Raw genomic sequence first — 27,806 nt, 5'->3', positions numbered from 1 at the left:
TAAATAATTGGCATATAATTGTTCATAATATTACCTTATCCTTTTTATTTCTATAAAGTTTGTAGTGATATCCCCTCCTTTATTTCTGATCTTAGTAATTTGAGTCTTCTCTTTTTTTCTTTATCAATCTAAAGTTTTGTCAATTTTAGTGATCTTTTCAAAAAATCAACTTTTGTTTATGATTTCACTATTGTTTTTCTGTAGTCTGTTAATTTTGCTCTAACTTTTATTATTTCCTTCCTTATCTGGGTTTAATTTGCTCTTTTTTATAGTTTCTTAGGGTGGGAGCTTAAATTTTTTATTTGAGAATTTTCTTTTTTTAACATAGGTGTTTATAGATATAATACACTATTGTTGTATCTCATAAATTTTGGCATGTTGTGTTTTATTTTCACTCATCTCAAAGTATTTTCTCATTTCCCTTATAATTTCTCCTTTGATACATTGGCTATTTAGGATTGTGTTCATTAGTTTTTTACATATTGTTAAACTTTGCAAATTCATTCATGTTATTGATTTCTAGTTTCATTTCTTTGTGGTCAGAGTACATACTTTGTATGTTTCCAATGCTTTTAAATTTATTGAGCTTTGTTTTATGGTCTAACATATGATCTATTCTGGAGGATGTCCTATGTACACTTGATAGGAATGTATATTCTCTGTTGGGTGGAGTCTTCTATAGATGTCTGTTAGATATAGCGATTTCTAGTATTTTTCAAGTCTTTAATATCCTTTTGATTTTCTGCCTAATTCTATTCATTATTGTAAATGGAATTTTAAAGTCATTGTTATATTTGAACTGTCTAGTTTTTCCTTCAATTCTATCAGTTTTGGCTTCATGAAATAATACTTTAGAGCTCTATTGTTACATGTATAAATGTTTATAATTGTTTTATCTGCCTGATGATTCACCTTTTTATCATTTTAAAATATCCTTTTTGTCTCTAGTAACAATTTTTCTGAAATATATTTTGTCTGATATTATTGATAGTATAGCCACTCCAGTTCTCTTTTGTTTTTTTTTATACTATACTTTTTAAATTTTTTTACTTTCAGCATATTTGTGCCTTTGAATATAAAGTATTTTCTAGACAGCATATAATTGGATCATTTTTAAAAATCCATTCTGCTAATCCCTATCTTTGATTAGAGTTTTTAATTCATTTATGTATAATTATCTGTAAGGTAGGAATTATATTTACTTACTTTGCTATTTGTTTTCTATACATCTTATATCTTTTTCTTCCTCCATTATTGCTTTCTTTTGCATAACTAGGTATTTTCTGTTTTAATTAGATTGTTGTTTCTTTTGCTGTATTGAGTTATTTTCTTAATGGCTGCTTTGAAGATTGAGAATTGCTAAGGCCAGAAGTTTTGAGACCAGCCCAGACAACAAAGTGAGACCCTGTCTCTTAAAAAAAAAAAATACTGAGCAGAGATAAAGGAGAAAGAGAAAGAGTAAGGACCCAGAAATTCAGGAGAAAATCAGCTCCAAGTCAGCTCAAAGAGGGGCTGGGCCAGCATCGGCTGTTGCTGAGAATGTCAGCCATATTGGGAGGTAGAATCTGATTTCCATCTCTTTTCCCACCACCCCTCCTCCATGAGTAAACTGGGATACATGACACAAAAGACATAAAGGCTCTCCCATATGGCAGAATGTTAGGAGAGGCTACCCTAGGCCTGAGGCAATCATTAATAAAAACTTACCAGGATGCTGACAGAATGTCAGTGTGCATGCCCTATAAAATTTTAATTAGTAAGAGTATACTTCTTAACATGCAACCCAGTGTAGTAGCAGTAATCTTGATGAACTGTGGTCAGTATGGATTCAGGGAGGTCATCCATACTAATAAACGTCTAATTCATCACAGCTAATAGACTTGTGGTTTTATATTACACTCTCAATGTCTTTAAGCAAGCATAGTGATTATAATGCTTATTGTTTTCTTACCTCAATTCTAGTGTCAGAGCCAGCACATGTGCAAATAACCTAATACATGTATATAGTCTGATGGCAGCCCACATGTGAAAGGGCAGATATGTGCAGATAAGGATGTGAATTCTCACATGTAAGGAAGTGGCAATTATTGAGTGTTCACTGTGGCCAACATTTTACATAGGTTATTTTATTTCATCCTCTCAAGCACCCTCTGAGGTAGTTATGGGAAAGAGTCAGACGTAGTGAACAAATGAGGAAGTTGAGTTTTATCTGACTCCAGAGCTCTTATTCTTTCCATCATACACTCTGGCAGAATAGCTCTTCCCTGTCCTTGTGGATGGCAGCCATGAATTCTACATCTTAAATAGACAGTAGTCTGCGAGGAGGGTTCAGCTAGTTTAGCTCACCTACTATGATGCTGTTCCCAACAGCTTTCTGTAGGGGCCACAAAGTATAAAATAGGGCAACTAGGATGAATAGTAGTAGCATCTTCTTCTGCTTAAGGGAAAAAAATGGGAAAGAGAGAACAAAGTCTAACAGAGCTTTCTCCATTTTGTCTCCTTCTCACCTTCCATTTTCCCCCAGCCCACTTTATTTTAGTGCTTGAACACAGAGACCAAATTTTAAAAGTACTCCTTTATAATAGTATCAGTAGAGATAACTAAACAGCTAAAGAGATTTAATCAAATGATTAAAGTGAAGCCACTTCCTTTTCCCATATGTGGCGGGAAACAAATTGCCTCCATTCTATGCTGTTAGGGTTAGGTATGCCAGTATTTCAAAGAGAGATTGTACCCTCTTCTTGGTTCAGTGCTCCATCACTCCATAGGTCACCCCTGAGTAATTTGTGGATACCTGAAGAGACTCAAAAATATATTACCAGGGCTATCCTTACATATAAATGGAATTAGTCATTACCTACCTGATATCCTTTGAGAAAAACAAGGAAGACTTCCTTACTCAAATATATATCTCCTACTAGCATGTGACATTTCCTGAAATCCCACCATTGCAGATTCTTGACCTAGTGTTAGTAGATCAAGTTGCTATTATTAGGTGTTCACTTAACACCTAGGATCCTCAAACCAAGGCACTAGGAATACTAATGAGGGGATGGAGTGGAGAGGGGAGGGATAGAAGTGGGATATTTTGGAGGCTTGGAGCAGTACGTATAATGAACAGACATGAGCAGAGTGCCTCAGTAGACAGAAAAGTCTTAAGGTATTCAGTGCTAAGAGATGGGATCACACCCAGGGAGAATATAGAGTATCCTTTGAGATAAAAATGAGCCATCTCACAGTTTTGCCTGAACTTGCTCCTGCTTATTAACTAGATAAGTAACCCAAACAAAAGGAAGTGGTGAGCAATGCAGGAAGCTCTCCAACCTGATATAAAATAGGAAGACTTTTTATTTCATGGTTTATGTGGTACAGGGCCCCTTGGCCAAAGCAGAAAGAACTAATTTTGAAAGAAGTAACTATTGCTTTTAAGTCTCCAGAAAGTAGTTTTGACTGTCATCAGAAGTGCTGAAGGCTTATGTCTCATCATTTGAAGGCAAGATATTTACTTCTCTTTGTTGTTGATGTAGAAATACGAGCTGAAAGAATGAGTAAAAGGAATAGGACCAGAAATGGGGGTGGGGGAGGGGCATAATGAAGAGAAGTTGATTAGATTTGTACAAATACACAGTTGGATAGAAGAAATAAGACCTAATGTTAGATCAGTAGGGTGACTATAATTTATAATAATCTATTGTATATTTCAAAATAGCTAGAAGAACTCGAATGGTTCCAACATAAAGAAAAGATAAATATTTAAGATGATGGCTATCCCAAGTACACTGGTTTGATCTTTACAAATTATATGAATGTATTAAATTATCACAGATACCCTGAAACTGTGTACCTCTATTATGCATCAATTTTTTAAAAAGAAAACTAAATGTATTTGATGCATAGGAAAAAAAAAAAAAGAATAGAAGACATGAGATTAAAATGACATGAATAGGAGAAGAAGTACAAGGCTAAAGTTTACCTTATTTCAAAATGATTGCTTTACTTTCCAGCTAAATAAAATCAGGTCATATGAGATTGTTAATGACAGGTTGTTTTGCCAGGAACACCAGACTTAAAGTGACTTTACAGGTTGTTCCAGTTTTCCCAGTTCCTGAATATTGCTAATAGATGATTTTATTATATTCAGGACATTCTTGAGGTTTTAACATGCTGTCAGTTTTGTAATGCATTTTAGTTTACAGTGGAATATAGGAAGGGGTCATAGTTCGTTCGGCCAGCTGATTTTAACATTTGCTGGTCATCTAGTTAATGAGCTATACATGTGATGTCCTCTTTTATTTTTATCACCAACAACCACAGAAATAAGGGGGAAACAGTATACTAGCAAGTCCAAATCAAGTTATGACTCAGATTTCCTAAAAAAGAAAGGATCAGAATCTGCTTAATCTATTCTATCTTAAATTAAAAGATTACTTTTGAGGCAACATTAATTATCCAAGTTGGTGTGGGGGGATAGCAGTTTTCCCCTGATAATCCTTTTTCTTATGTTATACTGACTTGACCGTATCTTTATTGATAAGTTGTTTACCTTTGGGGAAATGGCTCATTTTAAGTATATATATGGAATAGTAAAATAAGGAAAACCAATAACCTAAAGATTTGAGGGTAAGTACAGAAGAAGATCAGGCCCTATAGAAGTTAATAGCATGAACTTCCAAGCCAGAGTGCTTCAGTTCAAATCCCATTTTCTCTTCTTAATACCTATGCGACCTTGGGCAAATTGCTTACCCTTTCTGTGCCTTAGTTCATACATCTGTAAGATGGGGATAAAGAGTATTTTTAACAGACTAGTGTGAGGATTATGTGAATGAGTATGTGTAAAACACTAAGAACAATGCATGTAGGTGTTCAATAAATGTGACTTGTTATTTATCCTTTAGTAATTGGTAATTTTTATATTAATAGTTGTAGAGTCTGGTTCTTAAGCCAGGCCAGGTGCCATTCAAGACATTGCAGAGCTGTGGAGGAGTTTTCTTTCTTTCTTTTTTTTTTTTTTTTGAGACAGAGTCTCACTCTGTTGCCTTGGCTGGAGTGCCATGGTATCAGCCTAGCTCACAGCAACCTCAAGCTTCTGGGCTCAAGCGAGCCTACTGCCTCAGCCTCCCAAGTAGCTGGGACTACAGGCATGCGCCACCATGCCTCACTAATTTTTTCTATATATTTTTAGTTGGCCAATTAATTTCTTTCTATTTTTAGTAGGGACGGGGTCTCTCTCTTGCTCAGACTGATTTGGAACTCCTGACCTTGAGTGATCCGCCTGCCTCGGCCTCCCAGAGTGCTAGGATTACAGGTGTGAGCCAGCGCACCCAGCCTTGTGGAGGAGTTTTTGTTGCTGGGTGTGTTCCTTCATGTTTATCTAGTTTTTGCTTTCTCCTTTTTAATATTACCTTTTGTCCCCTTACTAGTCATTATCAACCTGTAGTCACCAGTCAGGGCATTTTATTTGCATTTAATGCTGCAAATTCAAGTATACAGCAATCCATGATATTAAGGGATTCTCATTAAGGCTAAAAAGATATGTGACAAGTCCATTTTTCTTGCTAAGAATATAAGTGGCTTCCATGAAATCTCATTTATAATATTTCTTGATCTGATGAGGATTAGTTCTCTAGGAAGCTCCTTATTTTTAAATCCCAAATGAGGTCAGTATTCAAAGCAAAAATTCTTTTTAAAAAACCTTTGATATTCTGATCTGTGCTTTGCTACCCCACATTTTTATTATCTGACTCTATGGTGACTGTGAGCATGGTTTAAAGTTTGTCCACAAATTCTTTGATACTTCTTCCTTCAAGAAGTGGAACTTTGGCTGGGTGGGGTGGCTCACGCCTATAATCCTAGTACTCTGGGAGGCCAAGGCTGGTGGATAGCTCAAGGTCAGGAGTTCAAAACCAGCCTGAGCAAGAGTGATATCCCATCTCTATTAAAAATATAAAGAAATTAGCTGGACAACTAAAAATATATATAGAAAAATTAGCTGAGCATGGTGGCACATGCCTGTAGTCCCAGCTGTAGGGAAGCTGAGGCAGAAGGATTGCTTGAGCCTAGGAGTTTTTGGTTGCTGTGAGCTAGGCTGATGCCACGGCACTCTAGCTGGGGCAACAGAGTGAGACTCTATCTCAAAAAAAAAAGAAAGTGGAATTTCATTTCTCTCCCCTTGAGTGTGGGCTGAAATTGGTGACTCCCTTGTAGTGAATGTATCCAGAACAATGGGAGGATACCATGTTTCTCCGAAAATAAGACAGGGTCTTATATTTATTTTTCCTGAAGAAGACACTCTAGGGCTTATATTTCAGGGGACCTGTTATTTTCCCCTCAAAGCCTCAGCTTGCAGCATGCACAGGATGGCCGGGACCTGACAGGGCGAGCCTACCTTGTTGGTGGGGCTGCCCACACCTTTCCGGTCACCTATGGGACAGTAACTGTCACAATGGGGCAGATGAGAAGGGCTGCTCATCTTCTTTACCGCTCTGCAACGAAATGCATGGGTTGTGCAGATACGCTGTGTAGCCACGCCCATCACTGGGGCTTATTTTCGGGGTAGGGCTTATATTACACAAATGCTTAGAAGTCCTGCTAGGGCTTATTTTATGGGTAGGTCTTATTTTCAGTGAAACATGGTACTTCTGATACTGGGTTATAAAAAGACTGTGGCTTCTGATGAATATACTCTGTTGCTCTCTGTCTCTGGAATCACTTGCTATGGTGGAAGTCAAGTGCCATATTATGATGACACTTGGGCAGTCAGTGGAGAGACCCACATGGTGAGGAACAGAGGCCTACCAAAAGCCACCTGAATGAGCTTGGAAGTGTACCCTCTCTTAGCTGAGCTTTTGAGATGATTGACAGTTTGGCTAGAACCTCATGAGAGATCCTGAGGCACAAACACCCAAGCTGCTCAGGATTCTTGATTTTCAGAAACTACATGAGATAATAAATGTTTCTTGTTTTAAGCTGCAGTGATGATGAATGAATCCATCTTGTATCCATTTCTTCAGCAAGACTGAGTTGCATTGCCTCAAAAAAATTTACAGCAGAGGACTTATTATGGGTTGCATATAACAATAAGTGTAGTTAAGAGCTTTATTTTTCTTCTAAAAAGCAAATTTGGCCCGATTCTGACATCTTTTATATTCTGTATTGTCAGTACATCTCCTTGGTACATATTAGAGACTAGTCTTCCCTCTCACGTGATTAGTCTGAAAATCATGTGAACATTCTTCCATTTTCTTCATTAGTTCTGCCTCTCACCTCAACCCTGCAGACTCCTGTAATGGAATAATGATCAAGTTCTTGGTGCTCTGCCCTGTTAGAAAGTAGGGTGACTGAATGGTGGAGCAGTAGGGAGGAGGTGTATATTTTTTCTCCTGAAGCTATTCTAGTATTAGAAGCTCCAAGATTCAGTTTCTCTTGGAATTTTATGAAACTCATACCTCATCATAGTTTAAATTATAAAAAATAACTTCTGCCATTTGGCGAATTTAGGTAGAAAGCATTGAAGAAACCTGCTTCCCATCTGCTGATCAACTCCTGAATCAAATAAACTTTTTCAGTATAAATGGTAGAAGCTAATTTCTGCAAGACTTTGGACCTTTGAAGTTTGGCTTCCAAAGGCGGTCCTATCTCAGACAACATATACCCGCTTTGGAAACTATATAAATCTACCAGGTTTGGGCCTAGGAGGCATTATTTCCATTTGGGTCCCCTAGGCCATAAAAATTTGCTATGGTTCATGATCGGAGTTTGAAAAATATTAGCTAGCCAATTGCTAGTGCTTAGTGAAATACATTCTTTTATTTCTGGATAACTCTTTGATTTCTTCTTTACGTTAAGATTTCTTTCAAGGAGTGACACCTCAGCACTTTTTAATTAAAATTTTAAGTATAATACATAGTTTGATAATTCTGGCCTCAGAGATTTAATTCTTAAGTAGTGTAAGACACCCCTCACCACCACCATTTTAAAAACTCCTCAGCTGGATGTCATTTAGCCATAGTAGCAAGGGACTAATATAACATATGTTCTTAATTTAAGATCCTTAAGGCTGGGAATTTGGCACATTAGTTTAAATTTGCAAGCAAGTAAGAGCAGTATGACCCCTGACTCTCCATAAGGTTAAGCATGTGAACTGCAAACAGAATAAGAAAAAAATCAAGTACAGTAAGTAATTTACTTTCCTCAATGCTATAATTGGGCACTATAGCATATGGTCAGAACCTTTACTATTAATTAAGTAATCACAGAAAATTTCATATGGATGATTTGTGAACATTCTAAAGTCAGACTGGGACCTTGCTTCTTTTTCATGTTTTCTTTCTAAATATGATTTCTTAAATGGTGTCTGGTTCCCTATCAATATTTGCAACTTGGTAATGCTTCAAAGCTTCGACATTTCTTAATGTCAGTAATTTCCATACTGAGATTTGACATATATTTGGACTCATGTTATATCATATGTCCTTGTCATCATCATTTCAAAAAAATATTTTAAAAACCTTTCTCAAGTATGGAAGAGAAAAAAAATTCCCTCTCATTCATTTATTTATTCAACTCCCCACAACCACACATACACATATATGCTCACAACCCAAGCCTTCCTCCCCACCAGCTTTGTTTGGCTAACTCCTTTCATCAGTCAAACCTCAGCCCATATAACTCCTTATACCACTGCAGGCTGGTTTCTATTCTTGCCACTGTCGACTTCAACTATTATATTGAATTGAATTGAATATAGACTTGTTTTTCTATTTCTCCCTAGTTGGCCCCCCATTAAACTGTGAATTCTTCACCTAGGGACTGTATCTTGTGTTGCTGAGTCCCCAGCACCTACAAGAATTCCTAGCATAGTAGTAGAAAGTGCTTATTAAATGCCTGCTGAATGAATGGATAACTAACTTCAGCCTCTTGGCTAGCTAGCAGATGAGTTCAGATGCTATATAAACATCATTCATAAGCTCATCCAGAATCTTGTTACAGCCAGATCAGCAGAAGCACAGCACATTAGATACAATGCCACCCTGGGGTTTATAACTCCTTCAGGGGCTATTCAAGGCCAGACCAACTCAGGGGAAACCACATGCTATGGTGCCCTCCCTCCCCAGAACCATGCTGCCTAGCAGTTTTGTGCCATCCTTGGGCCTGGGCCAACTCAGTGTGAGGGATGTTTTTGAAAACTTGTTGCTTATTCAAGGACTCCAATAAGCAAAATAGGTAGAGAGGCATATTTTCCCAAGTGGAGCCCTAAACAAAATTCTATTACAGCTGGGCACAATGGCACATGCCTATAGTCCCAACTACTTGGGAGGCTAAAGTGGGAGGATCTCTTGAGACTGAGAGTTCAAAACAGCCTGAGCAACATAGCTAGACCGCATCTCTAAAAACACAAACAAACAAACATAAATTAATTAAATATAATTACATGAATCATGCTTAATGTTTAAAAACATTGATTTTTATTCAACATGGAGGTTGACTCTATTACATTTGCCTGGAGAACAGACTGGTGACAAATGAAAAAACTACCTTTAGAAACCATTTCAACTTAGGGTGGATCCAAAAGGACAATGGGGATGTAAGAAGCTTCATTTCTCAGCAATCAACCAAAGAGAGGACTTTCCAGGGATCCTAGGAGTAGTTTAGGTAAACAGAGGTTATGACCCTTCAAGTGCTCTTAATTTTCAGTTTAAAAGATGCCTCCTGCAGTCCACATTTTATGCATTTAGGGTCAAGAGGGGATTTAGAGCACAGTCTTCCCTATCTAATTATAGAATCTCCTCATTTTTTTGTTTTGTTTTGTTTTTTGAAACAAAGTCTCACTTTGTTTCTCCAGCTAGAGTGCCATGGTGTCAGCCTAGCTCACAGCAACCTCAAACTTCTGGGCTCAAGCGATCCTCCTGTCTCTGCCTCCCAAGTAGCTGGGACTACAGGCATGTGGCACCATGCCCGGCTAATTATTTCTATTTTTAGCAGAGATGGGGTCTTGTTCTTGCTCAGGCTGGTCTCAAACTCCTGAGCTCAAACAATCCACCTGCTTCGGCTCCCCAGAGTGCTGGGATTACATGTATCGCCAGGCCCAAGAATCTCCTCATTCTTAACTGACTTGGCCAGCTTCGCTATCAGTTATGTTCATGTAGCTCATGCCATAAGTGTCCATTTAAACCTTTGGGACTGAGGAAGGAAATAGCAGAGCATGTAAACAGGTGGTAAACCATACCACGCTCATGGGTAGGCAGAATCAACCTTGTTAAAATGTCTATACTACCCAAAGTGATCTACAGACTCAATGCAATCCCTATTAAAATACCATCATCATTTTTCACAGATATAGAAAAAATAATTATGCTTTTATGGCACCAGAGAAGACCCCGTATAGCAAAAGCAATCCTAGGCAATAAAAACATAATGGGAGGTATCAATTTACCAGACTTCAAACTATATTACAAGGCTATAGTAATTAAAACAGCTTAGGACTGGCACAAGAACAGGGACATTGACCAGTAGAACAGAGCAGAGAACCCAGATATAAAACCATCCTCATATAGCCATCTAATCTTTGACAGAGCAGATAAAAACATATGCTGGGGAAAAGAATCCTTATTCAATAAATGGTGCTGGGAAAATTGGATAGCCACATGTGGAAGACTGAAAGAGGATCCACACCTTTCACCTCTCACAAAAAATCAACTGACGCTGGATAACAGACTTAAACCTAAGGTGTGAAACTATTAGAATTCTAGAGGAAAACATTGGAAATACTCTTCTAGACATTGGCCTAGGCAAAGAATTTATGAAGAAAACCCCAAAGGCAATCACAGCAACAACAAAAATAAATATATGGTACCTGATCACATTAAAAAGCTTCTGTACAGCCAAAGAAACTGTCAAGAGAGCAAACATACAACCTTCAGAATGGGAGAAAATTTTCACAAGCTACACATCTGATAAAGGGCTGATAACTAGAATCTATTTAGAAATCAGGAAAATCAGCAAGAAAAAGTCAAACAACCCTATCAAAAAGTGGGCAAAGGACATGAACAGAAACTTTCAAAGGATGACAGAATAATGGCCAACAAACATATGAAAAAACGCTCAACATCTCTAATCATCAGAGAAATGCAAATCAAAACCACAGTGAGAATGGCCTTTATCAAAAAGTCCCAAAATAATAAATGTTGACGTGGATGTGGAGAGATAGGGACACTCCTACACTGCTGGTGGGACTGCAAACTAGTTCAACCTCTGTGGAAAGCAATATGGAGATACCTTAAAGCAATACAAGTAGATCTACCATTTGATCCAGCAACCCCATTTCTGGGCATCTACCCAAAAGAACAAAAGATACTCTATAAAAAAGACACCTGCACTTGAATGTTTATAGCAGCACATTTCACAATTGCAAAGATTTGGAAACAACCCAAGTGCCCATCAATACATGAGTGGGGCCGGGCGCAGTGGCTCACGCTTGTAATCCTAGCACTCTGGGAGGCCGGGGCGGGAGGATTACTTGAGCTCAGGAGTTCAAGACCAGCCTGAGCAAGAGCGAGACCCCATCTCTACTATAAATACAAAGAAATTAGCCAAACAACTAAAAATAGAAAAAAATTAGCCAGGCATGGTGGTGCATGCCTATAGTCCCTCCCAGCTACTTGGGAGGATAGGGCAGGAGGATCGCTTGAGCCCAGGAGTTTGAGATTGCTGTGAGCTAGGCTGACACCACGGCACTGTAGCCCAGGAAACACAGTGAGACTTTATCTCAAAAAAAAAAAAAAATACATGAGTGGAGTAATAAAATGTGGTATATGTGTACCATGGAGTACTATTCAGCTATAAGAAACAATGGTGAGATAGCCCATCTTGTATTTTCCTGGAACCCATTCTACTAAGTGAAGTATCCCAAGAATGGAAAAATAAGCACCACATGTACTCACCAGCAAATCGTTTTCACTGATCAACACCTAAATGAACTTATAGGAATAACATTTATCGGGCATCGGGCAAATGGGAGGGGGGAGGAAGGGATGGGTATATAATACATAATGAGTGCGATGTGCACCATCTGGAGGATGGCCACTCTTGAAGCTCTGACTCCATGGGGGGAAGGGGGGAAGGCAACACATGTAACCTAAACATTTGTACCCCCATAATATGCTGAAAAAAAAAAAAAAAGCTAGACCTGGAGGAATAGCGATCCTGGGCCTTCTGGTAGCCAAAATAAAACAACAACACAGTGGGGGGAAAAAAAGAAAAAAACCTTTGGGACTGTACCTGCTAAGACTTTCTTTTCACACTTGGAAAATATGAGTGTTTAACTTTCATTTAGCAGAGGCTCAAGCTAGCAGCCTGGAATATGCCCCAAATCTGGGGTGGCACCAAGAGTACTTGACTGAGCAGGTGAAACAGAGCTTAAGTTCTGGTTCTATTGCAAACCAGCCACTGATCTTGAATTGGTTTCTTAGTCCCTGAGCCTGTCGCCTCATTTGATAAAAGGAAATTAGTAATTTAGGATCCTTGGAAGAAGTATTTTATATTACTTTGCAGACTCTGCAGACTGTCCAACCCTCTCTCCCATGCACTGGAACACTGCATTCTAAATACCCTAAGAGCCCCTTCCTTGGTGACTTGGTCTCACAGAGCTCGGGTAGGGTATGTCTGCTGGTGTTTCCAAACTGATTAGCTTATTTCCCTCATATACTCCTTGGGCTTTTCACTTTCTTATTGTTTCTTCTTCCCCAGCTTATTCACTTTCTTATTCCCCAGCTCAGCTGTAAATTAAAAGACTATTTAAAAATAATTTGTACAGCATTTGAATACTGTACCAGAAACGTTTCTTTGAACGTCTCATTTGTATATTGCCTGTATTATATTTTAGTAAAAGCAAATACAAGTTTGAGCATCACAAATCTTAAATCTGAAATGTGTTAAAATCCAAGAGTTTGTGAGCACTGACCTCATGCTCAAAGGAAATGCTCATTGGAGTATTTTGGATTTTCAGATTTGGGATGCTCAACCTACAAAAATGTTAAAGAATCTTTAAATAAGGCTATTTGCCGCCAGCTGATAGCGCTCCTAATAAGGTTCTACATCTTGCAGAAAATTCTGAAAGCCTGATTTAGGGTGTCAGACCTGGGTTCAAAATACAACTCTTCTACTCAAAAGCTATGTGATCTTGGTGAGCTTGTTCCATATCTATAGAATGAGGGATCAGGACAGTAATCATATGTATCTTGGAGGATTTTTGTAAAACTAAATGATGTCAGGTATTTGTGAGCAGCAAGCAGAGTAACTGTTAGTTAATCGTAGCTGTTAGTTAATATTTTCTGTTGTGACTTGACATCTGGTTTGAGATTCTGGCATCCTATAACTCCTCCTCCTCACTGCCCACCCCACATCAGCCTGATCCCCTCAAATGGGATACCTATTCAGCGATTGCCTATGGCAGGAATAGATTCACCATCTGTTCTAGAACTGGCTCTCCCTGGTCAAGGCTTCCTGTGCAACAAGTATTTCATAATCAGCCTAATCCAGCTGCCCTCTGCCACCTTCCCCCTGCCCTCCATGGTCACATCTCTGTCCCTTCTTGGGCAGCAGCATCTAACTGTGTGGTACAGTGGTGTCATAGTAGTTTGGTGTCAGCTAACTTGGAGCTTTCTGAGCCTCCCCGTAATTAATGAGTCTGGGGCCTGGCCTTCCCAGCTCTTCCTGACACTGTTCCTTCTATCCCAGCAACTACATTGGCCAAAATGGAAAGCAGGAAGGCAGTAAGATTTATCAGTATTTCACTTGCATTGCTACAGTCTTAAGTTCCTGAAATGACAGGTTGGTCTAGCAAGGACAATCAAACAACTAAACAAAAAATTCAGTCAAGTCTTTGTAGACGGTGGCAGAAGACCCTCAGCAGGAAAGGAAAAATGCCTAACACCAGGGAACACAAAGCACTGACTTTGGTAAAAAGTGAAGTAATTTCTATAAAGGAATATTATATGTATAAAATTTGAAAAGCTTCAGAAAAAAATTTAAAGATTTAAAAAATCAACTTTAAAAACCAACTTATCTGGCTGGGCATGGTAGCTCACACCTGTAATCTCAGCACTCTGGGAGGCTTGAGGCTAGAGGATCGTTTGAGCTCAGGAGTTCAAAACCAGCCTGAGCAAGAGCGAGATCCCATCTCTACTAAAAATAGAAAAATTAGCCAAGCATGGTGGTGCATTCCCATAATTCCAGCTACTCTAGAGACCAAGGGAGGAGGATTGCTTGAACCCAGGACTTTGAGGTTGCTATGAGCTACCATGCTGTACACTGTACCCAGGACAACAGAGAATCTGTCTCTAGTAATTAAATAAGATAAAAACCAATTTATCTTCATTTCCTTCTAATATTTTCCATATGTTTACACACATATATAAAGTATTTAAGTGAATGAAATTGGAATATTTTATATACAGTTCTTATCAAGTAACAATGCTAATGTAATATGTTTTTAAAAAATTTTTATGTACAGTTTTTTACTTTTCACTTAACAACGTATCATTACCACTTTCCCATTATGATATATATTCTCTTTAGAAACACTATATTTAATGTCCTTTTAATTCTTAACTCTTTGGACATTTCTTAATGTATTTTATAATACTATGTCTACTAATTTTGGCTGTTTTTATTGCTTTGCTGTTTTAAATAATTCTATGCGATCAATCCTGTACATAAAGCTTTAGGATAGAATGCAAGAATTGACATTATTGGGTTAAAGAGTATAAACAAGTGTTTGTTCTATTCTTTGTTTGGAAAGTGAAATATAAAGAAATCCTTTTTAAAAAAACTGTTCCTTTCATTTATTTTTATTCTACAGATTCTTTAACTCCTTCTTTGTGCCAGGAACCATATTAGGCTATGTGAATTCCTTACCCTATTGCATCAGACAGTTAGGATCTTACTGCTTCCTAGCTATCCTCCCTGATGTTCTCTTTACCACTCTCCATGTCCCCAGACTGAGCCAAGGCACTCATAGCACTGTCATGCTGGGTTCTAAGTGTCTGTTAGTTTTAGTTTGGCCTTAGACAGTAAGGGCCCTGGGGGTAAGGACTGTATCTTGTTCATTTTTATTGCCCCAGCATCAAGCCTAGTGCTTTATACATAGTTGGCACCGAATGAGAGAACAAGGAGCATAGAACTATTTAGTCAATGTACACACATACACACACATCCAGTCCTATGTCATTATTAGGTGTAGGAGGTACAGGTGTGAGGAAGAAAGAGGGCCATCTTCATAAGTAATATGGTTGTGTTTTCTTAATTACAGATGTATAGATGGAATTTCACTTTTTGGTATGTGTCCAGGTGGGCCAGATGGAATAAATTCAGGATTTAATTCCAGGACATTGGGGCAGCAGCCTTCCTGGAGACATACCATACCCTTAGAGTCAATTTCATAATCTACTGAGCCCAAAACAATCTTGAGAATTAATAATTATTGGATCAAATTGGCCCCAAAATCTGATTATTTATTATAAATAGAGATAATTGTACAATCTTTATTTTGTCCCTTAAATGGGGTTATAAGTGACTGTGTTCTGTTTGGATGGAAAAGATTGTCTGGAAATAATTTATGTGTGATTGCAGAATCTGCTAAAGGCATGATTCACAAGGGCAAACTTGGCGTAGGAAACTATTTTACCTCTCAGCTAGAATTCTTCAATAATAGGTCTGTGCTAACTAACTCAGTGGCAAGGAAGTCACATTTGGCTGTCCAACATTGTTGGTACTGGCTATAGTATTTTTAAAATTGAATTTCATAATATCTAGGCCAGGATAAAATTTAAGACGTGTAATGTGCAGTAGACATTATATATATATATATATATATATATATATATATATATATATATATATATGCTGTGTTTCCCCGAAAATAAGACCTACCCATAAAATAAGCCCTAGCAGGACTTCTAAGCATTTGCACAATATAAGCCCTACCCTGAAAATAAGACCTAGTGATGGGCATGGCTATGCAGTGTATCTGCACAACCCATGCATTTCGTGGCAAAGCCGTAAAGAAGATGAGCAGCCCTTCTCATCTGCCCCATCGTGACAGCTACTATCCCAGAGGTGACCTGAAAGGTGCAGGCAGCCCCCCCAACAAGGTCAGCTCCCCCTGTCAGGTCCTGGCCATCCTGTGCATGCTGCAAGCTGAGGGTTTGAGGGGAAAATAACAGATCCCCTGAAATATAAGCCGCAGGGTGTCTTCTTTAGTAAAAATAAATATAAGACCCTGTCTTATTTTCTGGGAAACACATTATATCATGTCTCCATGCCTCCGTGCTGTGTGTGTGTGTGTGTGTGTGTGTCACAAAGACATTACACAGCTACAAAATAAATGTGTAGAAATGTAACTTAATTTATCTCTCTAGAACTGAATGTAATTTAGCTCTTGAGTCCATATTGGATCTGATACTAAAATCTTGTTTCATTCACTTCCAGGTATATTCCGTAATTTCCTGATTTTCTTGGGTTCTTTTTGTATAAATACCAAATTGAGTTTATGTTTTTGTCCTCCTTTCTCCCAGGGGCAATCTAAGTGTCAAGCTGTTGTTATTGTCCTGACACCTGCTGGGATGACCCAGGGTCTCCGTGACCTGTGGTTGAAAGGCCCACTCATTGTCACTCTGAAGCTCCTGCCATTTCTCTCTTGGGGGGAGCCCTCAGTTCTCAGCAGTTATCTCTGCTTCACACTAGACTGTCCAAGTTAGCTTCTCATTCAGCCATTGCCTCTCCATACTGCGCCAAAGGTTTGTGACTTCTTGGGCTATGTCCTGGAAAGCAAGGTCTAAGTCTTCTATACTTTGAGCTCCACATAATTCTGGAAATCACACATCAAAGACTCTCTCTTGTTTTCCTCTTTGTCTCCCCTCCATCTCTTACACACTACCCTACTGCCTGGCCAGCCTTACTGGTCAGTGAGAGCAGGAAGAGAGGCTCATGGGCAGGGAAACTCACTATTTGCTCTATTTTCATATGTATATAGGTTAGTCCAGAATCTTGGCTAATGGATACTCAAAAAGATTTTTCTCTTGGGAATATTGTATCTTTGGGAGTTTCCACAGGCTCCTTGAAACTCAAAATTAAGCATAACTATTTCTTTCTCTTGCATTTCAGCCAGAGCAATCCTAATCTTCCCTAGGACAGTGAATGCCTCAGGCTGAATGGAAGAGGGTCATGCGCATGCGAGGGGATGGGAACTTCAATTAGTATCTTCAAATATCAGCCTACCAACACACATATATGTAAATAGATGTATAACTATATGGCAATTTAAATAAGGATAACTTAATAACCTCAAAGGCAAGATTTGTTTTTAATTGAATCTATAGGGAAGAGTGTTGATACTAAGAACAAAAAGGTCAAAGAAAGTGTAATTCTCTTTTAAGCACCAAGTGATTTAGCCTGTGCTTCTTGGTTCCAGACTTATTCTCCCTTTTCCCTCTCCCTGGCTTTCTCTTCTTTGCCTTTTATTAAAAGGCAAATGCCCCTTTTAATAAAGCTCAATTCCATTGAGCTTTTACCCATTCCCATAGCATTCATAAAGAAGTAGAGACAGTATTTATTTGCTGGGAACCCTAAAGAGAAGTGAGACATCTCACTGAAGAATCCTCAAATAACACGAAGACATGAAAAAATATAGCCAGTGCTTCTCTAGCTTATATAGGAAGAATCAAAGCAACCATGAAATTAATTTTATTTACCATTAAAAGATACTAGACTTAGAATTCAGGTTATGATTATGTAATTAAAAATTAATTTCAGTAGCATGCCATAATCTGAACTAAATGCCAGTAATAGTTATGAGAAGTATGTTAATGAGTATCACAAAAGCTTTTCTGCTTGCTTCTACTTCAAAATAGTTGTGCCCAGGCAGTATATATGACAGCTCCTGCAGCAAAAGGACCTGCTGTGGTTTTCTGAGACTCCCCAATGAGTTTAATAGGCAGCGGCTATCTTTAACACATTCCTACTTAACTGAAAAAGAAGGACCAGAAGGGTGCCCACAGGCCTCGCCGAAGTGTGAAATAAACATTATTACAGCAGTTGAAATGTGAAGTTGAAGAACATTTCAGTTTCAAAATGGTGTTCATCAGAATCAGATGACACATCTATACTTTAACTCTGGTGGAGTGTGAAAATTAAATGAATACTTCATCAGATTCTGAAAGCTTGAATTATGACCCCCACCTTCCCTACTAAAGAGATGGTTTTTCATATTTTCATAGAACGGCATACCTCATTTGTGGAAAAGATCCTTCTGACATTCATACACTATTTCTCATTTCTTCTAGTCGTCTTATTAATTACTGTGTTTGCTGGGGAAGAGCCCAAGTGTACCTAAATCTAGAATTAAACAATATAGCACTAGGGTTTAAAATAATAGAATTTATCATCAAGTTGACTGACTCACAGTCAGCCAATGTCAAACGCAGTAGTTAATATGTTTGCCTGTGCAAAAGTCTCAGAGAGGAAAAGAAAATTCCAGTTTGTAATAGACCTGTTTCTCACAAAATGTTATTCCTGCCACTCTGCTCTTCAGCATGTGATTAGGGAGGAAGCTGGAGCAGCTTTATTTGCAAAGGAAGACCCAAGGAGGTGTCATTTTGGGGGACCTTTGGTCTATGCCCAGTCTGGGAGACTTTCGTAAGCCTCCCTGCATATATGGGTGTGTCCCATCACTGCTTCCTCTGCTTGGAAGCCCACAGACATGGCTTGCTATCCTAGTGCTTCAGGTCTTGCTGGAAGGAGGTCTTAATGTGTTCTTAGTAATATCCTTTGGCCTTAGATATGGCATTGTCTATATCTCACTCTTCCAGGTCAGGTATTAGGGCTGCTGCCAGTCTCTGTCTGAAACAGGAACTTTCTAGTGTGCTGTTCTGCTGAACTTCCTCATTGATTGATCTTATCCTATGGTATCTTTCTTCATGATACCAGTGGGGGCAGGATACAGCCTACAAGCAGGGCTGCCTCTACTGTGCATGTTTGGACTCTAGGGGGCACCACTTGCACTGTGGTTATTGTTGATTTGAATGTATATTATGGCCATTTTATGGAGATGGTAGTTGGGTGTCTTGAAGAAGAGATGCTTTTTCCTGGTTTGCACAAAAGCATTAAATACACGGTAGCAATGGCCTGCCTCGAGTTGAAAGCAGCATTCTGGCAACAGACTGGGTAGGTTCTGCCACCCACTAGCTATGTGACCTTGGGCTAATCACTTAATCTCAGTTTTGTCATCTGTAAAACTGAGATAACAATAGTACCTCCTAGGCTGTCAGGATTAAAGAAATTATGTATGCCTAGGACTGAGCATGGAACCCGATACATGGTGAATGCTCAGTATACAGCAGCTCTCATAAATTGGCCCATGTGTCCTTTCACACAGATACAGCTCTTTCCAATCACTTTCCATCAAGCCTCTCTCAACATAAAATAACATTCAAGCTCATTTCTACAAGACTCATCATTACAGTGCAGCTATTGACTGGTGATATGAATCGTTAATTAGTATTAATCTAATAGCCTCCCACACAGAGTTAGACTCATGTGTCAGGTGACACAGTGTCTTGGGCCAGCCACACACAGCGATATGATTCTGAGAGGACCTGCCTCCCAGAGAATTAGAGCTCAGGGTGCAAGAACTCAGGCAATGGACAAAAGAGAAAAAGAGTAAAGAAGGAAAGATTACAGCTTACTGTATATAGTTTTCCAGACAAGGTGTCATCCCTGACAAGTCTGTCTCTGACACAGTATTAATTATTAGATGAAAGGCTGATGAAAATCTCTAAGCAGGTCAAACTTTGGCAGATTTAAAATTATGCAGACAGGGAGTAGTGGGCCAGAGAGTCTTATCTGAGAGCCTCCTGGTACTTTATTTGTGTTTCAGGACATGGCTGATCACAGTGTTGGCTGTCTGAGGTGGGGACTAGAAGCCTGTGGTGGCAGTGATCTTATCATTCTCGCGTGATACTTGCATTAACGACTGGCTTCACTTGCTCTTTTTCCAATATGTTGCACACCAATACAATTTCTGTCAGTTATCAGGCCTTGATGTCATCTAGGCCCTGAAATTGTGTTATTGAACTCACATTTATTGTCAAACCTTTACAAGATAAACATATTTTATTTCTTCTTGTCCTATAAATGTGTTGATTATCCTATGCTCTGTATAATGAATGGCCCTTTGGCTGTTGTAACTAATGCCTTCACTGAAATCCTTGAAGTGTGTGTATACACTTGTCTCCCTCTCTCTCTCTCCCTTTCTCCTCCATTCCCTTCTTACCTCTTGCCATCCCTTCCCTACCCTCCCCAATTTCTTTTGCTCTTTCCTAAAGAATAAAAATGGCAGTTTCCCTCATTGTCATACAAAAGACTTTATGCCACAAAGGGGAATCACTGTAAGCATGAGCAGTCTGGTATTGTGTAAGTGAGTATCCACTTATGCTATTAAGCACAAGGCTCTTAAGGCATGTTAATTCCACATTGCCTTCTTCACTCCTTCCAGCTTCCTACCCGTAGGTCCCCCTCACCAAAAAAAAGTGATGTCACTTACTTAAGAAAATGTGGCGGTTAAGTGAATTTTCATAAAATAAGGATTCTCATTACTACAATTTTTAAATCATAGTTATATGCCTACAGAAAGGGGGGGGTGCAGTGCAAGAGAATGAGGGACTTGATTGGCACCCACTGCTCAGGAATCTGTGAGGCAGTGTAGGGAGAGCCTAAAGGCAGCTGAGACTCACTTATCTGTCACCGAGACACTGATGGATAGTCACTGATATTTGAATCTGAATCCGAACTTGGACTACCAAAAGTGCTGCTGTCATCATTGTCACTGCTATTCCTCTGAACCTTTTTCTTTTTCTTTTTTTTTTTTTTTTGAGACAGGATCTTGCTCAGTTGTCCAGGCTGAAGTACAGTGGCACAATCATAGCTTTTTGCAGCCTCAAACTCCTGACCTTAAGCAATCCTCTTGCCTCAGCCTCACAAGTAGCTGGGACTATGGGCATGTTACACCATGCCTGGCTAATGTTTTTATTATTTATAAAGACAGGATCTCACTTTGTTACCCAGGATGTTCTTGAACTCCTGGCCTCAAGCAATCTTCCTGCCTCAGCCTCCCAAAGTGCAGGGATTACAGGCATGAATCACCACATCTGGCCCTCTAAGGGGGGGATGTGTTTTCTATCTGTTCTATCTTACTCTCTGTAACCGGGATTGTTCTGTTTTTTTCTGTTTTATATCTTGTATATTTTGCTTTATCCAGTAAATATGCTTCTGAAACATTGTGAATAAATTATAGTTTTAAATAACATTAAATTCATCTTAATACAGACAAGTATAAAGAAGAAAACAAAAAGGTCCAAAATCTCATCACCTAGATAACCCTGTTATTTAATAATATTTTTTAAAAAATAAGAGCATATATATTGGCATGGTTAGAGGGTATATATTTACATAATACCAAGGCGAAAATTGTACAAAAGGTAAAATCAGCAGATGGTATAAATTGAAAAGCACTCCCATTTCCCTCACCCCCACCCCAATCATTAGCCTCTTTCTCAGCATTTTAGTCTGTGCAGTGCACAAAGCACTATGGTAAGAACGCAGCAATGAATAAGGCATTTTCCTGGCCCTAAAAGGGCCTTTCAGTCTAATGAGTCAAAGATTCATAAACAAGATGTAGAAATGGAATTATATGTGATATGCAGTCCGTTGGCGGCTGGGCAGCCTTGAGATATGATGCAAACGTTGCCCTCAGATGCAGACCCAGGTGTCTGTTGTCATCCTCTCCCTTCTCCACTTTACCTAAATAACCACATGACCTTAAACAAATACCTAAGATCTCTTCACCCACCGTGTGCACTTATAAAGTGGCTGAGATAATTCCTTCCTATCTGATGAGTTTTGAGAATTGAATTCCAAAATAGGTAAGAAAACACTTACCTTAAGGCAGACCAGAAGTATAAGGTTTCACTGTCATCACTACTGTCATACAAAAGTATACTGTGAAGAGTCATTTTTAGAAAGCTCAAGAACACAAGGTCACCAGATGCTAGCAATAAAAGTTTCCAATATTTAAAAATTGGGAGAGTTCACATAAAAATGACTTCCCTTAAAAAATATGGATCTATTCACAATGGACCTGCATTGCCACATGGCAACTATTTTCATTGCTGAGGAACTGCGGCTCCCTTAGCACGTGTCCTCCAGTTTGCCATAAGCCTCACCACTCTCTTTTGTAGCCCCAACACTGAAACCGATGTCTCTTGTCACTTATCGTTGTGTTTGCCCTTTCTTGGGGTAGAAAAATATTTCAGAACCAACGTTCCTATCAAAAATACCAGGATAAAGCTATTCTAAGAGGGCCAGGAGATTTTTTTTTTTTTTTTACATCTGACCTGCTTTCCTGAAGTCATTGGAGTTTGCAATTCCAATTCAAGATCTACAAAATATTCCAGCTGAAGGGGGCCTAGAGGTTAACTAATCCAAGCCTCCTGTGTTTGAGTTCCAGAGAGGTTAGGTATATTATGTAAATAAAATGCTTAGTATTATCATAAAACACTGAAGCAGTAGGGTCCATCATTGTTATTATTACTAAAGTAGTAATTCTGGATTCCCAGGTTTTTCAGTCATCTAGTCAGCCAGTGCATATGCACTGAGCAGTGTAATCAATGATAAGACACTTGAGGTTTCTGACCCCATTTTCTTCATCTGCTTAAAAGAAGCAATAATACCTGTCCTACTTACCCTGCATGTTCAAAAATCAATTGTAGGTGTGTTTGTGAGCCACTTAGTGGAATTTATGGTGCTGAACAATTTTTTATTACTACTTTCTTATGAATTTAACTGTGAAAGTAAAAACTAGGGGTTTAAAAGATACTTGAGATACCCTAAGTTACTTAACCTTTGTTAGAATTTACATTTTTCTCAAGCTCAACTTGTCAAATGAATTAAGTGCCTAATATTATCCAACCAAAATATTTAGATAAGTCTAGAATAATTTTTTTGGTTTACCTTTACTTTGCATCCCAGAAATTAAATCAGAGGGGAGAATGTTGGTTTAGAGAAATAGACTGACGAATAATTTACATTTGTCTATTTTCCCTAAGGAAAACAAGAATTATCAGGCACAAAACTGTGCCCATTTTGCTAAAGTACAAATTGAGTTCAGAAACAGACATAAATTGTTCACGTAATAACCCACGTGGTGCACCTTATTGCTTCACATGGTCCCATGACTTTGGAAGGTGTGGTGAGGACAGAAGCCCTGCCCATTTTTCTTTTGCACTAGACCAGGATCCTGGACTAGAGGAAAGAACTTGGAACACACCGGGGCTGGAATTTCTCTCCACCTACCAGCAGTGTGTGTGTGAGCATGTGTCATACATGCATAGGAGAGCCGCTATGTTTTGATCAATTTGTACAGTGTATTTTGCTACAACTGAATAGCTCTCTGTATGGCAATAGTTGGACAATGATGTTCAGTGTAGGATTGAACTGGGTTGACCTGTCAGAGCAAGAAATTTCTGACCTGTTAGGTCAGAAATTATCTGTAATTGTTTATTCATTCATCTATTAATTTGTTTATTTAGCAAATACTGAGTGCTTGTGATATTCTGGACATCAACATTATAGGAGGGAAAACAAGGAGACAATACCCCTACCCTTGTGAAGTTTATATTCTATACTAGAAGATTGGCACTAAATAAATACCTTAAGCATATAAACAAGATAACTGTGTTGTAAGGGCAATAAAGGAACTAAAGAGGAGATAACAATTCCTGTCAGAGAAGGACTGTCTGAAGGTGTCACACTTGACCTAAGATATCACTGTATAGATTAGTCAGCCAATGTCAAGGACAGGAGAAAATACTAGGGAGAGGGAACAGCGAGTACAAAAGCCCAAAAAATGACAAAAGGTTTGGCATGTGCAGACGGCAGGAGGGAGCCTTGGGCAAGGGGAAGGGTGGTGTGACCTGACATTGGACAGGTGGGCCAAGTCTTGCAGCACCTGCTACCACTGCTTCTCACCCGGACTACTGCAATAGTCCACTGGCTGCAATGACACAGGCTTGGACTAGAGTCAATGCAATGAGAACAAGGCAAGGGCTTAGGATGTGTTTTAGAGGTAAGAGTGACGGGACTTAATGATGGCCTGGATTCAGGAATGAGGAAAAGAGAAAAACCAAGACTGACTTCTGGGTTTCTGGCTTGAGCAACTGAAAGGATCCTGGTACCATTTTCTGAGGCTTAAAAGTCAACTAACTTGCCAGGCCTCGCTTGTCTAAGACATTGAAGTCTAGTCTGTGTGAATTCACTTTATAGTTTTGGGGTTTTTCCAATCTGTGATGTACAGCTACTAGGCTAAATTTCTAAGCTCTCAATTAAGTTACAAGATTTGCAATTAAGTTCTCATCTACAATACATTGTTAATATAGAAACATCCTGAGGTTCAGAATTAAGTAATACTATCAGTAATCTAGAGGTGATTTAAAGTATATAGGGAAGGCTGGGCGCGGTGGCTCACGCCTGTAATCCTAGCTCTCTGGGAGGCCGAGGTGGGCGAATCGTTCGAGTTCAGGAGTTCGAAACCAACCTGAGCAAGAGTGAGACCCCGTCTCTACTATAAATAGAAAGAAATTAATTGGCCAACTAATATATATGGAAAAAATTAGCCAGGCATGGTGGTGCATGCCTGTATTCCCAGCTACTCGGGAGGCTGAGGCAGAAGGATTGCTTGAGCCCAGGAGTTTGAGGTTGCTGTGAGCTAGGCTGACGCCATGGCACTCACTCTAGCCTGGGCAACAAAGTGGGACTCTGTCTTAAATAAATAAAGAAAGAAATAAAGTATAGAGGGAGATACGTACATCTTCAGGCTCTACCATCCTCCTTGAGTTGCCTTGACCCTGAGGCACATCCCCTCATAATTGTAAGCTGTTGTCACAGTTCTGGGAAACACATGGGCCAAAGAAACACTGAGCCAAAGAAACGGGTCTGTTCCTGCTCTGTGTCTATTTTAGTGAAAAAGAAATATGCAAATACTATGCCATTTGATATCAGAGACTTAAGGATCCACAGGTTTTGGTATCCACAGGGGGTCCTGGAATCAATCCCTAGCAGATACTAAGGGACAGCTGAACAGCAGAGCAGCCACACTCTGAATCTCTCATATCAATAGCCCCTCAATCATTTATGATATTACAAGGAACAAAAAAATTCAACTTAAAAAGCCTCACACAGGAAAGATATTTATTGTCTCACGGAAAAAGAACAGAGCAGTTCCAGGCTGGTTCAGCAGTTCCCTGATGTCCTCAGGGCCTCCGGCTCTTTGCCTCTGAGTTCTGCCATCCTCCTCAAGTGGCCTTGACTCTAAGGCACATCCCCTCGTAGTTGCAAGATGCTGCCACAGTTCTGGGAAACACATGGACCAACATTAGGCCAAGGAAACAGGTCAGATCCTCCTCTGTGTCTATTTTAGTGAAAAAGAAAGCTTTTCTCAGATACCCCCCAGCAGACATTTCCTTGAGTCCTTATCCATAAGGTGCCCAGTTTCCCATTTAGGTGAAAGACGTTATCTTAAACTTTTCTCCTTCTCCTTTATTCCTCTCATTCTCTATGACTTACCCATTTTGGTTTTTAAAATTCTGTTGCCCGGCTGTGTGTGGTGGCTCATGCCTGTAATCCCACCACTTTGGGAGGCCAAGGTGAGAGAATTTCTTGAGGCCAAGAGTTTGACACCTGCCTGGGCAACATAGTAAGACCCCCATCTCTACAAAAAATTTAAAAAATTAGCTGGGCATGGTGGCATGCACCTGCAGTTTCAACTGCTCGAGAGGCTGAGGCAGGAGGATCCATTGAAGCTGAGAGTATAAGGCTGAAGTAAGCTATGATTGTGCCACTACACTCCAGCCCGGGCAACAGAGTGAGACCCCGTCTCTAAAAAAACAAACAACAACAAAAAAAATCTGTTGCCTACCCTCTAATCCCTATGTTTATTAATCCACCTGAGGACCCCACCCCACTCCTATCCTCCCCACTTTCAACTGGGACTTCACAGAAACTGTGCACCAATGAGAAGTTTAAAATCTGTATCAGTTGTCTGAAGCTTCAAACTCATTTTGATTCTTTCCTAATCCTTTTAAATATGATATGTATTTAAATTAAGAGTAGCAGAAACAAAATGATTTAGGAAAATGATAATGTTATCCTAGCCTATTTCAGTGACACTCTAACATGGTTAAGAAAATTGACTGTCAGATTTGATCAGTGCTGTTGAAGTAAATAGCCATCATTCCCAGAGTGGCTGGAGTCAAATTCTCACCCAGCAGGAGCAGTTTTAATGACTAAAGAATCCAGTAACCACAAGAAGCAACTGAACTTCAATGCATTGCTGACCTCCCACATTGCCTCTCTCTTCTGTTTTGCAGGCACAACGTGTTTGATTGCTCTACTATCAGATAAAGATCTCACTGTGGCCAATGTGGGTGACTCAAGAGGAGTCCTGTGTGACAAAGATGGGAATGCTATTCCTTTGTCTCATGATCACAAGCCTTACCAACTGAAGGAAAGAAAGAGGATAAAAAGAGCTGGTGAGCTTGTGAACACCTCCAAGGAATGTTTGCCATCTTGTTCGGGGGCAAGGAGTCTTCCTTAGAGAGCTCCTGAAGGATAAAATGTTCAGTGCCTAGTGATTAGATCAATACAGAGGCTGCTGGTGAGGCAGCCGAGACCTGACTTTGTACTGAATTTGCCCTTCTTCATGACCGAAGATTTCAAAAGGCCCAAAAAATCACTTTCCAGTTTAAAGGCTAATAAGATCTTTTGGCCCCTGGTTCCCACCTTATTCTCCCCTCTTGCCATAACTTGCTTCCCTCCAGCCATGCCAAACTACTAAAAGGTTCCCCAAAGGAACCTTGTTTCTGATATCTCTGTGCCTTTGCAAGTGCTATTCCCACTGTCTAAGTAGGTGACAGTTATTTGTCCCATAGAATTCAATTTAAGGGTGTCCTTTTGGAAGCATTTGCTGGCACACTGTGGCAAAGGCTTGCCCAATCTAGGTTGGATGTTCCTCTGCCTTTTCCCAGCATCCTATGTGGATGTCTTGAGTCATTTTTCACAGGGCATGGGCATACCTAGCTCTCTTATTTGTCTTGCCTTCCTGATTGTCACCTCTTTGAGGACAGAAGCTTGGTCTTTTTCATCTCCATACCCCAGCACCTATCTCACTGCCTGGTATAAGTAAACATTTCAGAGCAGAATGGAGGGTAGAGAGGTCCCTTATGCATTCATTTATTCAACATTCTAGGTGCTGGCAATATAACAGTGCCCCCGCCCCAAGCCCTCATGAAATTTAATTCTAAAACTGGCTTGGAGGTAGGAAAGGGAGTAGATAGATATTAACCAAAAAAATAGGTAAAAAATAAGTTAGTTAAATAGTGTATGACAAGGTGATAACTGCCATGGAGAGATAAGAAGCAGGTGAGGGAATAGGGAGTGTCCGGGAGTTGCAGTTTTAAGTAGGGTGGTCCACATAGGCCTTACAAAGGTGACATTTGGCCAGAGACTCAGAAGATTATCAATTGATTATTATATTTTCATAATTAGATTTGGGGGGATGCCTTTATACCTGTGCAAGGGAAAAATTCTTTCACTCCCCAGACTGACAACTGCAGCATGTCAGCTGTTTATGATACGCTGGGCAGCAGGCCAGCCGCCTAGGGGGCAAGTGGGATGCTCATATAGGCTCGTCTCTGACCAGG

General features: G+C 39.5%; 1 protein-coding gene across 1 annotated transcript in view; it reads left to right on the top strand.

Moving 5' to 3' along the window:
• Positions 1-27,806, top strand: part of PPM1L (protein phosphatase, Mg2+/Mn2+ dependent 1L) — a 280,128-nt gene that overhangs the window by 244,311 nt on the left and 8,011 nt on the right. Inside the window, exon 3 of the mRNA XM_012782771.3 lies at positions 26,475-26,636. Within this exon, the coding sequence (XP_012638225.1) occupies positions 26,475-26,636 (162 nt within the window). The remainder of the gene's footprint in view (positions 1-26,474; positions 26,637-27,806) is intronic.

Source organism: Microcebus murinus, chromosome 1 (assembly GCF_040939455.1).
Source record: "Microcebus murinus isolate Inina chromosome 1, M.murinus_Inina_mat1.0, whole genome shotgun sequence".
Classification (NCBI taxonomy): Eukaryota; Metazoa; Chordata; class Mammalia; order Primates; family Cheirogaleidae; genus Microcebus; species Microcebus murinus.
This window is presented reverse-complemented; position numbering and strand designations above follow the sequence as displayed.